Source organism: Felis catus, chromosome E2 (genome assembly GCF_018350175.1).
Source record: "Felis catus isolate Fca126 chromosome E2, F.catus_Fca126_mat1.0, whole genome shotgun sequence".
Lineage (NCBI taxonomy): Eukaryota > Metazoa > Chordata > Mammalia > Carnivora > Felidae > Felis > Felis catus.
The window spans coordinates 58296891-58313191 of NC_058382.1; the positions used below are offsets into that span (position 1 = coordinate 58296891).

The following is a 16301-nucleotide window of genomic DNA, read 5'->3' on the forward strand; positions in this document are numbered from 1 at the left end:
AGTGCCCTTGACCCTTGGGCAGGTGCTGTTCTCCTTTCCTCCTCTGGAGAAGGAGGGGCCTCTGGGCTCTGCGTCCCTACCTGAGGGGTGGGTGCTGGTGGCTCCTACTTTTCCAGAAGAATGCAGGCAAGACCTGCCTGCTACCTCTCTTCTTGCCCCAGGGACTCGCAGGGGCTTGCGGAGTCAGCCAGCAAGGCCGGTTTTTCCTGGCCCCGTCTGAAGGCTTGGAATTCCCAGCTTGGGTTACTCGACGTCCACACCGGGCTGGGAGCACGTTAATTATCTTTGTTATGGCAACACAAGCTGGCTGCCTGTCCCCCGCCCCCCCCTCCGGTGTGCCGGGAGAGCTGTTTTTTAACCTGCAGGGATCCGTGTTTCAGGTGACATTTCAGCTTGGCCGCTGCGCGTTCATTCCCCGCCTCTCTCGGAGCGCAGCGTGGCCCCCCCTCCCCCCAGCTGCCAGCTTCACTTCCCCACACTGGCCCTTCTCCCGGCCGAGGCCACAGGCGGCGGGAGGTGACGTTTCAGAGTGTCCCTGTCAATGAGAATTTATTGAGCGCCTCCTATGAACCCAGCCGGCGCTCGCCGCTGGGAGGTGTAGGGACAGATAACAGGGGAGCGGCCCTTTGCACACCTGCCAAAACTCAAGCCAGGGGCCTTTTAATCTCCCCTTTGCAGCTTCTCCCCACCACCAGGCACTCGTCCCCGCCCCCTTCAGGACGGAACCACGCAGCCCTCCCCCTCCCCCCACTGAGTTTGTACAGGCTGGCCCCGTCCCTGGCATTCTCCAGGCGGCTCCAAATCTCCGGGGGGCCCCGACACCAGCCCCCCTGCCTGCCCTTCTGGAGGCCTTGAGCATAGCATGTTCCCAAGTTCAGAGGGGAAGCGACTGTGGGGCCAGGGGAAGTGAAAGCAGCCTCTGGGGAGCATGGGATGGGGGGGCAGGAAGTGGGGGTAAGGAATTTCCCCCCCTTGGGGAAGGTGATCTGGGGTCCTCCCCCGGAAGCCTTTTTGCCCCCCAATCGGATGGGGCAACCCCGTGAACCCCAACAAACATCCCCTGGGGACTGGTACCACCTCGCCTGACCGGGGCAGGTGGTGGGGAATGACCGTGGGCGCGGAGGTCTCTGGCCACCCCTGAGACCCCATCCCCAGGTCGCTGGAGGGCTCTCGTGTGTGCCTGGGGTGGGATCCCGAAGGCGGTTCTCCCCCGGCCTGGGTGCGCCGCACGCGGTTCCCCTAAGGGGGCCTGCGGAGTTGTATTTGGATGGATGGCTTCCGTGCCTGTCTGGAGCTCTGGCCAAGCCTGCCGTTTCTGGAACTGGTTCCTCCGGCTTGAGAACTTGACATATGTGTGGAATTGCACGTTGCAGCGTCTCTGGGGCTGCCAGACCTGGGCACGGGGCATCCCTCCAGCTGTCTCCCGTCTGTACCTTGGGGGTGCGGACACCTTCCCCGGCTTGAGGATTCAGGTGACAGGTGTGCCACGCACCTGTGAAAGGGCACCGCAGGGAGAAGCTGTAAACCTCGTAGGCGTGGGGCAAGCCCCCAGCGAGCCTGGAGGGGGCGCCTGGGTGGCAGCGTCCCCCTCTGTGTGTGATCTCGTGCACGGCACTTCTCTGGGCCTCGGTTTTCTCATCTGTAAAATCGGGTGGCAACCGAGGACACCTGTGTCCTCAGGCTCTTGGAGGTTAGGTGCTCTCTTAGAAAAGCTCGGGACAGCGCCTGGCACAGAGGCTCCTGTATGAGGGTTTGCCGGAGAAAGCACCCCACGTCCTCTCCTTTTCGGTGACCCCAGGTCTTAAATTATAAAAGCTGGAAGGCCCCGTTCTCCCCGCCCCGCATCTTGCAGTCGCTTGGTGTAGGGACGGGCTGCAGCCACTTTTCCGACCAACACAAAGGCTCGAGATGTCAGATCAGCCCCTGCTGACCCTGCGGTGCCCGGGCCGCACCTGCCCCCACGGACTCCAGCCACCCTGCACGTGCGCACCTCCCTTTTCCAGCCGACTTGTCTCCCCCCCCCCCCCCCGGCGCTGCCCTTCTTGTGCTCAGATGGCGGGTGTGTGGCCTCAGGCAGCAATAAAAGGAATCGATTGGTAAGCTTTTGGTCAGGGCGGTATCGACGCCGGGCAGGTTAAGCCGTCCCGAAGGAAAATCTCTGTGTCAAACTGAGGAGGACCAGGCCTTCGCGCGGGGTGGGCAGGGGCCTCCTTTGTGCTGACCCCCGAGGTGATCCAGGGCCCCCGTCTAGTGCGCCACCCAGCCCCTGCGGGGGGTCGGGCAGAGGCCTTCGTGTGACGCGGGGCGCGGACTGGTGTTGGCGCTGTGTGTTCCCTTGAGGGCCTGTGAGGTTGGGGGTCAACCCCATCTGGCCATTAGTCTGGAGAAATGGGGGCCCCAGGGGGGCTCAGGCCCGCCGACCTGTCGCTGGTAATTGGCAGAGAAGGAAGAGGCAGCTGAGCGATGGGAGCTGGGAGCGGCTTCATCCCGCTGAGTTCCTCCGGTGCGTTTATCTTTGCGTTTTGGTTACTGTTGTGTGTGTGACGCGGGTGTTACGTGGGGTACATGCGGTACAGGTGACCTGGGGGCTTTCTCTGTTCATTGACTGGACCAGGCAGCCCTCAGGGAAGATACAAAGTTGGATACAAAGCCAAAGTTCTTAGCCGCCTGCCTGGGAACATTGGAGGGACCTTTTTTTTTTTTTTTCTATTTTTTTTTTTTTTTTAACGTTTATTTAGTTTTGAGAGCAAGACCTAGTGTGAGCAGCGGAGGGGCAGAGAGAGAGAGGGAGACACAGAATCCCAAGCAGGCTCCAGGCTCTGAGCTGTCAGCACCGACCCGGATGCGGGGCTCAAACCCGTGAACGGTGAGATCGTGACCCGAGCTGAACTTGGATGCTAAACTGACTGAGCCACCCAGGTGTCCCCCTTTTTTTTTTTAAGTTTATTCTGCGACAGAGCGAGAGGGTGCGCAAGTAGGGGAGGGGCAGAGAGGGAGAATCCCAAGCAGGTTCCGCACTGTCAGTGCAGAGCCCTACGTGGGGCTCGAACTCCCGAACCAGGAGATCACGACCTGAGCTGAAGTCAGACACTTAATCACTTAATCGACTGAGCCACCCAGGCCACCCCACGGGAGGGACTTCTGTGTCCCTGAAGCTGCAGGGCTGTCTGCTTGCCCCCTGCCGTCTGGAGTGGGGGATTCACAGCTCAGAAAGCTAAAGCATAGATAGCATCTGCCCCCCGCACCCCCCGCGGGATGCCTGCAGCCTTTCACGAAGGGTTTCCAGTGAGCTCTGCTTAAGCTCCCAAAGGGGGCAGGAGGAGCGGCCTGGGATTCTATGTCCAGGCCTTGCCTTTCTGAGCACGTGTAGACTCTTAGCATCTTGCACTTTCTGCCTAAATATGTCCTATAACATTTTATAAGACCGGAGGGCCTCTTTAATAGGATCGCCAGACCCTGCAGCCTGTCACTCGGGCACAGGCCGTGCGTTTTACCCCGATAGCTGGTTTCCGAGTTGAAACCGATAGGCCAGCGTCGAGTTCCTCCTCCTGCTGTGCTGTGCCTGGCGGGGGGCCCACACCAGCGCGTCTGCAGCCGGGGTCCGCTGCACATGTCGGGGTTTCCTGCTGCCACCAACAGCTGCCCCCGCACCGCACGCCGGGAGCCTCCCCCCCCCCAAAAGGTGTGTTCACACCACGGGGGGAAAAGGCCGAGGTGTGAAGGTTTGACATCCTCGACGATGTTGCCAGATTGCTCCAGGAGCGGTTGTGGGGATGGTGTTGCTGCCCACCCGCAGCAGCCCAGACCGTTCTCGGCCCGGTTCTGGCTCATTGGGCTTCTCTCTGCACACCTCCCCAAGGGGCCTTGGCCCCCAAGGGCGTTTGCTGACCCCATGAGCAGAAGAAAACACTTCGTTTGGCAAGTACCTGTTCCTCGGGCTTCTGTGGCACCCACGGTGGGTCCTCGGGGTAGACCGGGCTGCTGCTTGCTGTGTGACCCCGGGGAGCGGGGTTCGAGGTTCCAGAGGGTGAAGATTGGCACCCATAAGGTTCAGTTCTGGGCCCCAGCATCCTGCTGGGGTTCCAGGAACCTTACAGGTTCCCATTTGGAGCCGTAGAGGGATTTGTGTTTGTTTTCAGAAGTAAAGGATTATTTAGGCCCGGGCAGTCAGCTCCTGGGCAGTTGACGGAGGACATTTGGGGACAGAAGGACGTGCCTGGCCTGGCCTGTGGCAGGGTTAGGACTGGGAGCTCATGGTAACTGTTGGTAAGTGACGGCCCTGTTACTGGGTCCATTTTGGCCGCAGGATGGTGGTTTTCTCGGGGGTGGGGGGGCATTTAGTCCCCTCTGGGCATAGTACACAGGGCTTTGAGGTTGGTAGATGAGCCCAGGAGGAAGTACCGTCAGAACTTGGAGGTTTCTGGATCTTTTTCTTGATATTCTGGGGGTTTTTTTGGTTTCTTTTTGCCTGGGTGTGTAACATTGGGGAAAGGGTGTTAATACGGTCTGATACATAAGGGGATCTATGCTGTCGGAGCCTATAACCTGTGTTCACGGACGCCACTCATACGGGTGGGCCTGGCCTGTGTGGATTTGGTAAATCTGTATGCAGAATTCAGTAGGTACATTTTCAGCGGGAGAGGCTATACAGTCTGCCACTTTGACCATCACGATAACGGACCTTTTTTACAAAAGCAAAACTCTGTTGGCCTGAGCGTGCTGGCTTTGAGCCAGGCAAGGCCCCCCCCTGCAGCTGACACACGTCAGGATCACGGCCTCCTTCCTGGCGGGCCCTCGCCCCCAAGTCTGAGTGTGGAGGGGTTGGTGACCTCTTCCTGCTGAGTCCGGACGGAGTCAGGGTGTCGGTGACATCTGGGCGGAGGGTCCCGGCCGCACACGTTTGTCAGTAAGCCCCTGTGGATACTGTTCGTTGCCTGAGCACACGTCTTTCCAGAGCTGGGGAGACCCACGCTCCGTACTGAGCACGCAGACCGGCCTGAGACCATAGGGAGCAGTGGGGACCCGGGACAGGTGCCCCTCTCAGGATGATGGGCTGGTGGCTTCCAATTTTGTAAGAGAAACCGGCATCTTCGTTTTTTAACTTGAAACCTTCCATTTCTAAATGTCCATTGATTCCCCTTTAAGCAACATGACGTCAGGCCGAATAAAACCAGGTTAATGGGTGAAAGGAGGCCTGCTTAGCCTCTGCCCCACTGCCTCTAGTCCCCCGCCCCCCCACCCCCACCCAGTCCCATTACCGATAGGGAAACTGAGGTTCGGACCACCTCGCAGCGCCCCGCTGAGAAGTGGTGTTGGGAGCCAGACTGGGAACTGGTCTTCTGGGTGGTTTTTCAACCCGCAGTTCAGTCCCCTGCCTCAGCCCCCGGGTGGTCCTGCAACATGAGCCCCCAGAGCCGGCCCTTCCCCCCTTCCCTCCCCCCCCCCCCCCCCCCCCCCCGCCGCTGGTCTGAGGACCTGCCAAGATGTGCCCATGGCCCGGCGTACCTGTATCTCTGTTCTCTTGCCCCTGGGGGCTGGGGCTGCAGGTGCAGACAGCTTTTGTCAACACCTACTCTGTGCTGAAGCAACCGTGCTCTCTGCGCCTCCCTCACCGGAAGCAGGCGTCAGGCAGGAGCTGTTCCAACAGGGACCCCTGGCGCCCACACCCACTTCAGTGAGGGGGCAGGAGGCAGGGCCCAGGCTCTGCTTCTCAAAGTCTGGACTCCCTCACCCCCCCCCCCCCCTGCCCCATCAGGTTTTGTCCATTTAGAAGAAAGACCTGGCCTTGACCCCTGCCCTCCTGGCCTCTTCCCCACCTGCTGCCCCGTGGAAAGTTGGAGGCTTTCAGTGGCCGCCTCCTGGCTGGGTTGGGTTTCTCTCCTTCGGGACCTCTCCTCTGCTTCGGACACCTTTGACCCCCACCGGCTTCCTGCACCCCGTGCCTCTGGAGTGCACTGAAAGGGCTCCTTTGTGGGCAAGACTCAGCTCGGAGGTGGCCTGGTTAGCTCAGATGCCAACGGGCACATAAAAGGGTCCCAGTCCGGGGTTGTCACCTGGGCCTCAGGTGGCTGCAGGGTGGATACCCTCCAGCCAGGAGCTGTGGGGACCTGCGGGGGGGGGGGGTCCCCAAATCAGATCCTCGTCCTCGCTCTCGGGCCGTATGCCGACCGTAAAATGGTATGGCACAGAGGCGGGTGCCCTCCAAGGAACCGGCCGTCACAGGACTGGGGTCTGCAAAATGGGAGGTGACCCCGGTGACTGACCCTCCCCCATGTCTTCTCATATTTACAGAGAGGCTGCCAGTACAGCAGCAAGGAAAAACCGGGTTCAGGTCCCGGCCTCTTGACATGCAAGCCTAGACGAGGGCGCAACTGTCCCCGCCTCTGCTTACCCACCTGTAGAGTGGGAGTAAGGGGCAGGCCCCTCGGGATGATTTGTGGTGGGGGGCTCCTTGGCCCTGGGACCCCCGGTGGCCGCCCGCCTCCAGGAGGTGTGGGGAAGGCACAGGCATGGGGTGGGAGGGATCTCCCTCTCCTGCCGTGGGACTCCGGGTGGCCTCTCTGACCTCGCTGCTGCCTGCTGGGTCTGTTCAGGAGTTACTGCGTGATGTGAAGCTCGGGGCACAGCAGTCCCTGCGATTACGGCTGCTGTTCGTGTCCGGTGTTCGGGAACGACTCCTGGGGTCCCGGCTGCTGGGCTGCAGCCTTGACCCTGTCTCTTGGCCTTCTCTTGCTTTATTAATCGTATGCCTCCCCTTGGCTGTGGTTCCTGCCTCTGCCGCCCCCTCGGGATGGCTGGCCGCCCCCTGCCGCTCCAAGCCGATCATCTGTCCAGGCTCCTGCAGACGCCGCAGCCGCTTAGAGTAATCGCTGTCAAATGTCGCTGCCATCTGTTGCCTGACTTCTGTCCGTCGCTTCCCCCCCGCCCCCCCCCCCCCCCGGGCCTCTGGCTCTCCTGGTCTTTTGCAGCCTTGAACCTCCACCCCTAGACTGTCCTTGGCCATCTCTGTGGCCACCTGGTTTGTGCCTCCCACTGGGAGGGGGCACCCCTCCCAGGAATCTCCGCCTCACCCTGCTGGGTTTGCCCCTTGGCCCAACCCGCTCAGCTGTTACCTGGTACACAGGCACCAAGTGACAAGTATGTGTGTGTCGGGGGGGGGGGGGGGGGTCCTGTCCTGAATGCTCCTGTCTCCTGTTTTCCCTAGAATCTGGATTCCACTTCCCTTTTGCACCCCTTCCCCCCCCACATTACTAACATGGCAGTGGGGGGAGGGTTGAGGCTGGGGAGAACCCTAAGCGCCCCCCACCCCACCCCGTTGTGCACCATTCACGGCTGCTGCGTGGGCATTCTGTGCCCTGGGCTGAACCCCACTCAGGGTTTACGGTGGCTGTCAGGTGACCCCGGAAATTTGCCGTGGAAACAATCCCCCTGTGGTGCCGGCTCTGTGGGGATGAGCTCCCGTTCTCACTGATCGGGGTTCTGGAGGAGCTCATAAGCTCCTGCCTTTGGCATTCTGTAGTGACCTCACACTGCTGAGTGACAGGTCTGCGGGGAGGTGGGGGCGGGGGGGTGGCGGCCGTGTGGGAAAGCCAGCCGCCTTGTTACTTGTTTCGTTCCGGACCAGGGTCTCCCGTGGGTGCACAGGCTGGCCTCCCCCCGCCCCTGCTCCTTGCTCTGTCTGCTGTCCTCTCTGGTTCCGGGTCAGGATCCCTGCCATCTGCTGGGGCCTTAGCCTTGGGGAGTTAGTCCGCTTCTGGGACTTGGCACCAGAAGGAGGCCCCAGTCCCCTTAGGAACCTGCAGCCGGAGGGGGGCTGCCCTGAGCTGGAAAAGGACATCGGGCCTAAGCAGGCCGTCCTGTGCATCCAGACAGGAAAACCTTCCGGACTCCCCCACCCCCACCCCCAAGAAAAATTGCTTCGTGCGAGTGAGCTCAGAACACGCCGAAGGCAAATAAAATAATGAATTTATTATGAAGCCGCACAGGCTCCCAGGATCACGTGGCAGCCCACACCGCAGCCGCCCACCGGTCCCGGTCTCCGTCTCCAGGGCAGGGTGACCCTGGCCTCGTTAGGGCTGCGGGAGCCTCACCCCTTTGGGGTTGTGGGGATCACCAAGCACGTGGCTCGCCCCCCCCCCCCCTCACTGAGCCCTGGACGCTCTGTATTTGTTCACAAACATTTCTTCCGGTGGTAATGAAAAATTACCAGGAGGGGCGATTAGAGGATCCAAGTCCAGATTGGGCGCGAGGGGCAGGAGAGCCAGGGCCCCGCTGGGCCCGGCCCCGCGGGGTGTAATTACCCCAGGGGGGGCCATCAGGGGGAAGGGGCGGACTGGTGCTTGAACCCGGAGCCACCAGAAAATTCATCTCAGCTATTAGCTTGTAATTACAGAGCAGGGAGGGAGCGGGCCGAGGTCTGGTGCCGCGGATGAGCCAATGAAAGGAAGCAGTAATTACGGGGTCTGCGGGAGGCCGTTGTGCTGATTAATACGCCCTCCACCGTCGCGCAGAGGAGGGGGCTGGGCGGGGGCCGTATGTAATGGAGTGTCGGGGGCCCTCCCCCCATTGAAGTCCTGCCCCTGGGAGCTCTGGGTCCATTTCTGGAGAACAGAGACCGTCAGCCGCACTGCACTTGGATTTTCTTTCCTTGCCTTTTTTTTTTTTTTTTTTAAGCTTTGTGCTGCTTCTGGCCCTATTAGAAACGTAGGCAGAAGAGGAAAAGTATTGATCAAAGATACCACGTTGGGGAGGAGCGGGAACCGAGAGGGCCTCGCCTGCCCCATGGCAGCTCTGAGACGGGGCGTCCTTTGCCTCCGCAGACCGGCCCTGTCTGGAGTGGGGGCCGGGCACTTTGTGGGTGCAGACAGCCCGGTGGGGTTTGCTCCCTTCCTGCCCTCGACCTCCGGCATCGCGGTGGGCTCTCGGCTGTGCTGGGACCCGGGGGGCAGAAAGCTGAGGCTCGGGGGGGGGGGGGGGGGTGTCCTGGCCCCTCAGTGCGAAGGGTCCCGGGAGCGGTCACATCTCACCTCTGGTGGGATCTCTTCTCCTGGGGGCTGGAGCCCTGTCCAGAGGAGGGCAGGAGGGGGGCCGCATGACCCAGTCGCTCGTGAGCCGCCCCCCGCCTTGGCCGGCCCCCCGGCCCTCATCCATCATCGGCCTCCCCACAGTGGAGCTTACTCCCAGCTGTTAGGATAATGAATTTACATGAGCTGATAATGTAGACAAGAATTCAGGCAGCGGCCAGGAGCACAGAAGCTAATAAGTACCCTTCTAATGAGGGCACGGGGAGCAGGTGCCCCACGTTCCTCCAGGGCCTCCTGAGGTGCAGGGGCCACCCCAAAGCCCGCTGTCCCCTCGGCCCACCCCTGGGGACGCCCCGGCCTCAGCCAGAGAACACCTGTGTGGGAGGCCGGGCTCGGCCTCCCTGGGCAGGGCCTGGGGGGCAGAGCAGGGGGGCGTGGGCCCTGAAGTGACCCCAGCCCATGACAGAGGGGCAGGGTGGGCGGGGGCTCCCCCGAGGCTGCGTCGAGCCACTGTAGATCCGGGACGACCCTTTGCCAGGTGTCAGGGGCCCTTGAGGTTGGCCTGTGCTGGGTGCAAGGGTGCTGCCACCCCAGCCGCTGGTGGTCCCCGGTCCCTGCCCTCCCGGCAGCCTGCGGGTGCGCCCGCACACACTGGGGAGCAGGGCTAAGTTTAGCTCCTTAATGAAGTGTCTGGGTTGGGATTCTATTTTAAGTGACCTGACATCAGCAGGAGCTTTCTTGGCTCACAGCGCCCCTGGAGCCCACGGCCGACACCAGAGCAGAGATGCTGGCTTGGGGGGACCCCCTCCCCCCAGGAACCCAGGGGGGCTCCTGCCTGAGCCCAGGGAGCAGGTGCCAGGCTTTGAGGAGGGGAGGGCAGGCTCTGCTGGGAGGGGAGGTCACTTGTCGCCAGCAGGAATGTGACCTTGCCGTTCAGGGGGCAGCTGCCCCAGGGAGGGGGGAGGGGCCAGCAGGCAGGGGCCTCCTAGCTCCCTCAGCCCCTGCACCTCGCCAGAGGAGGCCCCGGTCGGGGGGACGCCCCGGGCTTCTGAGGGTGTGCCAGTTTCACGTCGGTGACTCTCTATCTCTTTGGCGACACCCACCACCCCCGCGTTTTCAAAAGCCTGGTTCCTTGCAGAGAAATTACGACGTAGGCACAAGGACAGAAGTGAGACCTTCGCTCCCCTCGCTGCGACTGAAGACACCCCCCCAACACCTTAGGGGGCGTGTGATGTCTTGGGGTCTGGCCTGGGATTTGTCCGGTGGCCGCTGACTGCCTGTCCCAGCACCTCTGTGCCACCGTGCCCGGCGCTGTCAGCTGGCGGTCACAGCAGGTCCACTCGGGTCACCAGCTGGCCAGCCTGTCACATGGCCACCGAGCAGTGACCTCACATCTGCTCCTGGGCCTTGGGGACCGGTCACTGGGATGTGGAATAACCACGTTGCCTACCCTCACTTCCCCACCCCTCGTCCCTATCTTGACATCAGTGTGTGGTGTGGGCTGCAGGGCAGAATGGGTTTGGATCTGGGCCCTGACCACTTTAGCATAAACAGGACACAGGTGCCGTGTTCCCGGGATCTCAGTCCCGCCGTTAACCATCTGTCGGCCTGTGGATCCAAGCGTGTCTTGCCCCATCTGTAGAATGGGCACAGTGACGCCTTTCTGGGGACTAAGGAGGCTGGCTCTCTAAGGAATAAGGGAGCAGGGAGGCGGCGGTTGATGGTCTCTGATGGCATCGGTGCATCGGTGGGGGGGGGGGGGGGCCCGCTTTGGAGACTGTGGGTAAAGTCACAGGGTATTTGCAGGTGGTTGAACGTCTGCAAGTTCTGCCCGAACTGGGCTCCAAGAAGGAAAAGGGATGGGGAGAGAACTGGAGAGGGCAGTCTTGGTCAGTGGAGCATGTGGTGCCACTGTGTTGGTTTTCCAAAGCTGCGTGACAGACTCTTCCCAGACTTAACAAACATTTGCGGCGGGGGGGGGGGGGGGGGGGAGGTCCGCAGGTGACTCGGCTGGGTGGGTGGAGCTCAGAGTCTCAGAGGAGGCTGGAATCCAGCTGGCGGCTGGGGCTGCGGTCTCATCTGAAGGCTCCACCAGGCTGGGGGAGGAGCCGTGGCTTTTGTCCGGAATCATCCTTTTCCCTGAAACGCGGGAGTCTCTGCAGCCTGCTTGAGTGCCCTCAAGTGATTCAAGAGGGCGGGTGGGTGGCACAAGGCCACGGCGCCTCTGGTGGCATGTTCTTGAAAGGGACAGACTGTGTCTTCCACCAAACTCCCTTCATTAGAATTAAGTCTGTAAGTCTGGCCCGCATTTGGGAGAAGGGAATTAGTCTCCGCCTCTTGAAGGGATTAGGTGGACGTATTTTTAAGCTACTTTGGCGAAAAGTATTTTAGCCGTGTGTATGTGCGTGCATGTGCCTGCCTGTTTATCCCTCCTGAACGGGTGTCACGGTCAGGCCTTGGACTGGGCAGCTGCTGTGTGGGCCCAGGAGACAGGGTTCGAATCCTGGGCGTGCTGCTTGACTGTGTGGCCTCGAACCGTCTGTATGACCTGGACCAGGCTGTGAACGGCTCCCAGGATGCTCTGAGGTCTGTGGGGCGGGTGCGGTGTGGGCGGTAGGTGGTGGTTCTGCTGGCCTCTCCCAGGCCCGTTGGGAGGTGTCCCAGGAGGTGACTCAGCCAGGTATAAGTGATGTCCCCTGCGGTCCCTCCTCGCACACATCGTCTCCCCAGCAGCCCTTTGTAGGGACAGCTTTCCGTGCGTGCTTCGCCAGGACCGGTGGGGCCCGGTGCGCTTTATCCCGGGCCTCATCCCCCACACAGGCTCCGTTTTACCGCGTAGCACCTCCGACTGGTGGATACGCTCCCCAGAGCTATAGCCATCAGCCCGCCGGGTGTGGGTGCTGCACGGGGCCCGGGGGAGGACTTAGGTACCGCCCGCATCAGCGTCCACCCACTCAGGAACGCGGAAGTGGCTCCCTGCCCAAGGCGTGCATACTAGGGTGTGCAGTCCCCAGCCCGGGGAGGGGACAGTGACATGGGCTTCTGGTCCACAAAGCCAGAAGCTTGTGTCCTGCTTTGCGGAGACCGACTTGTGTGGCCTTGGCCAGCCCCCTTGCTCATCTGGACCCGTGGTTCTGCCCTCTCTGCAGGCTGATGGACTGTATGTTAAATGGCCCCTGGCGTGCCAGGCACGCTCTGAAACCCCTTCATGTAAATTAATTCCTTGAGGCCTCTCAAGATGAACCCCACGGCGTAGACTCTGTCTTTTCTCCGTTTTGTAGACAAGGAGACAGGCCCAGAGAGGCGGTGACTTGGTATCTGGCAGCCGAGTGAATGCAAGACTTGACCTTCGGGCCCCCACTTCCTTACTCCGGGACCATGGCCACGCCTCCCCCGCCACACTGCCTACTGGAGGAGGGGCTGGCCGGCTGCTGGGTTCACTGAGAATGACCCGTGTCTGACGCCTGCATGTTTCTGGCGATCAGGCTACGGGGGGGGGGGGGGGGGGGGGGGGGGCGGTCAGGTTTCTCTGCTGGGGTCCACGCTGCCTCGGCCGCTCAGTGGAACTGTTGCCTCAGAGCACCGCTGACCGGCCACCCACGTGACCTGCCCCCAGCCTGGCCATGGGGGTCCTTGGTTCCCATGCGCAAGCCTTCACCCGAGAGCGTGGTGTTCCCCCAAGCTCACACCTGCCTCAGTATTGTCTTTTCTGCGCCGGCCCGCTCGCAGGAGAGCCGTGGCTCCCGAGGACCCTCCCCAGATGACTCTGGGCGTTCCTGGAGCCTGCCCCTCCCAGGTGTCCGTCTGGGGGGTTGGAAGTCAATTTGCTTCTTTCTGCTCACGACCTGTGGCCCCTGCCAGCTGGGAGGCCATTGGCCTTGATTTACACCCCTGGAGTGCACCTACGGCGAGGGGGGGGGGGGGCAGGAGCGGGGCCCGGCTGGGCAGGTGCCCCGAGAGGGCAGGGAACGTTAATGGAAAACTTATTTATGGTGCTGCTTGCTCGCCGCCTGATACGGAGCTGGGCCTTTATTGATCGGCCACTCGGGAGGCAGTTCAGCCTCCTCGTTGACACGTAGATGGGACTTGAAAGGGCTGGGGGCCCGTGGGAAGGTGGCCGTGACCTCCCCCGTGGCGTCGGGTATCACCCTGGCGGGCACTGGCTCCTCAGCTCCTTGGACAGTGAGGCCTGAGCCCGGTCCCCAGCGGGAAGCGGGGTTTCCCAGCCATGGTGGTTTAGAGCCACAGTTTTCAGCCTCCAGGCAGGGTCCGCTGGGCGGCCGGGTCCCCTCCCCCACGTCTCCCGCGACTTCCGATGGGGCTGTTCCGTGAGGCACCTGTGCGGGTCGACACCCACCGGGATCCCGCCTGGGGTCAGATCCCGGGTCTGCGCTGTCTGCCCCGCGTGTTCTCTAACACGCGGGCAGGAGCAGAGCCAGGCTCACCGGCGTCGTTGGGGTGGGGGGCAGGGTGCGCGTGGGGCTGGCAGAAACCTTAGGCGTAGCCGTGGGGCTGGCTTCGTTACCGTCAGCGCAGCCCTCTCCCTTCCCGCTGGGTCCTTTCCGTCGCGAGGATGCGGCCATGTCTTACTGTCCCTCGCGCCCATCTTGGGTGACGCCGGTGGATGTTCCGGGCTGTGGGATCTTGCTGTCACTGGGGTCCCGGGGACGCTTGAGGCTCTGATGACGGATCTGGGGTTCGGGGGTGCCGTGAGCCCTGCTCTCTCTGCCACGCCGGCTCTGGCCCGCTTTGCCTGTCCCGCCGCGGCCACCCGGGTCTGCTCCTGCCCCCCCTCCCTGCATGCTGCTGGCTGGCCCCGGACCCCCTGGACCCCGCGGACCCCCCCTCCCCGCCCCCCCCGCTCTGGTGCTGGGCCCTCCTACTCTCTGGGTGACCTGGTTCTTCTTTTCCTGTTTCAGGCATGAGCCATGAGCCCAAGTCCCCTTCACTAGGGATGCTTTCCACCGCGACCAGGACCACCGCCACCGTCAACCCCCTCACCCCCTCGCCGCTCAATGGCGCCCTGGTGCCCAGCAGCAGTCCCACCACCGGCAGTGCGCTGTCGGCCCAGGTCGCGCCGTCCTCCAGCTTTGCCGCCGCGCTGCGCAAGCTCGCCAAACAGGCGGAGGAGCCCAGAGGTAAGAGGCGCAGCCCCTTCTCCCGCCGGGCCTCGGGGGAGCGGGTGCGGCGGCCCCGGGCGGGAGAGCCGCGTCCTTGGGGGTCTGGAGGCAGGGCGCTCGCGCCCCCGCGGCTGCTCAGGTGTCTCTCCTGCTGCTTTGTTCCGGCGGTGGGGGTGGGGCGGGGGGGGGGGGCAGCACCGTCCCGGACCCCGCCCCTCACCTGGCCGCCTGGGCTGTGCTTCTGCTTCCCGTTCCCCCCCGCCGCCGCCTCGGTCCGGCCTGGGCTCCAGGAGGCGCCGCGGGGGTGGCCGGCGGTGGGGAGGGTGGGTGTGCCGGGCCCCCTGGCCCCCTCCCTGGGAGCCCGCGGTTCCCAGGCGACGCGGCGGCTTCGGGCTCTGCTGCCCACTCCAGGCCCCGCAGGGAGCGCATCTCTGGAAACCCGCTGGGTCTCGGGGTCGGGGTGGGAGGGGGGTCTCTGGGACGGCTCCCTCGACCCGGACCGTTACCGCTTAACGCGCTGAGGCAAGGATTGTGGATGAGTGGGTGCTCCCCGGAGGTTTGGAGCCCCGGCTCCTGGTGTCGCTTGGGTGGTGACAGGCTGTGTGGCTTTGGGGAAACGCTGACCCTCTCTGAGCTTTGATCGTCGTACCGTGAGGCTCTCTGTGCCGCTGGCTTCGGGCGCTTCTGGGGATGGTCATCCAGTTGTCCGTGTTAGTCCTGGTCAGGGGCTGCTGGCTGGACGAGTCGGGTCGGAGGCCGTCTGTAGCGGGGGCCGCGGGGACTCCTGAGCAGGCCTCTCCCACAGCCTGTGGGCTTGCTGCTCGGAGGTGGGGCTGACCTCTGGGCAGACAAAAGCAGGGACCCGAGTGTCTCTGCCTGCTGGGTGCCTTGCCCGAAAGATCGAGGGCTTGGTGTCCAGGGCCCTCGGCGGGGGAACGCGGGTATGGGAAGGAAGTGTGTCTGTTTTCACAGGCCCCTGGGCCTGCAGCTCGGCGGACGGGACGTCTGCCCTGACCGGGACGGGCTGGGGGTCTCCTGGGTTCGGAATCTCGCCTCCTTCCGGTCGTTGGGCGGAGGAGGAAGCGTGAGGGGATGAGCTTAGGATTGACAGGGTGGGCGATGGCCCGGGAAGAGCAGCCACTGGGTCCTGGTTTCGCGTCCGCCCGCTGTGGGCCGCTCCGTCCACCTGGGCCCAGCGTGGCCGCTGGTGTCGGCACGTCCCTGCTGTTCCTGCCACGCAGCTGGGGAACAGATGTCTGCCAACGGCAGCCGGCTCCCTGCACGGTGGCCTGGGAGGCGCACGCACAGCGGGGACCGGCTGGGTTGAGACTTGCCGGTCCCCTCAACGGTGAAGGCCTCGTGGCAGAATTTGCCCGCCACCCCCCTGGCCTGGCCGTCTCCGTCCTCGGCGTTCACAAGGGTCACAGGAGCATGCATGCTGGTTCCGCTGGGGCTGGCTCGTCCTTGGTGACACCTCTCATCTGCAGAGGTCGTGGCCACGGAGCGGCACATTTCCTCCTCGTGGAGGCTGCAGGGGAGAGGTCTGCAGACGGGGGCTCACGGGAGGGCCATGGGCACAAGGCAGGAGCCTGCCTCGATGGCCCTTGTCCCCTTTCCGCTGCCCCAGACTGGCCCCAGCGTCTGGCTGGAGCACGGGCCAGCGGGCAGTCAACCCGTAAGAGCCTCCCGGGGCCCGCTGGCCGGGAACAAAGCGTGCTGCTGGAGAGGCCGGGCCCGGTGACAGGGCGCCGCTCCCCACCGCACATTCGCTGCCCTGGGAAGAGTGACTGCGGCGAAGGGCCGGGTGAGGGATGACGGGGAGCAGCCACGCTGGCCACGGTGCACGCTGTCGTGGGAGCTTGGCCTCTGCCGCCGGCTGACCGGAGCCACCCGCGTTGCTCAGATGTGAGGGCTCGGGTTTGGGAGGCTCAGTATCCGTGGACCGTGGAGCGGTGTTTGAACCCCGGGATGCCCCACGCTCGGGTCCCACCGCGTGGGCGCCGGGCCCTCATCACGCTGTATCCTGAGCACGGCAGGCTTCCTGGCGGCTGTGACCAAAGCCCTGGCAGGGAGCTCGGTTTTCGGTTCTTTACCTGATCCCCCCAGTCAGGCCACGGTTTGACAAACGAGGAGGTGCTGTCACTCGTGAGCATCCCTG

General features: G+C 63.2%; 1 protein-coding gene across 4 annotated transcripts in view; it reads left to right on the forward strand.

Annotated features, from left to right (window-relative positions):
• The window catches only part of GSE1 (Gse1 coiled-coil protein), a 390912-nt gene that overhangs the window by 342813 nt on the left and 31798 nt on the right, over positions 1–16301 (forward strand). For all 4 annotated transcript variants that reach the window (XM_045046604.1, XM_045046605.1, XM_045046602.1 and 1 more), the window contains exon 2: positions 13943–14161. In XM_045046604.1, coding sequence (XP_044902539.1) covers positions 13943–14161 — 219 coding nt within the window. The remainder of the gene's footprint in view (positions 1–13942; positions 14162–16301) is intronic.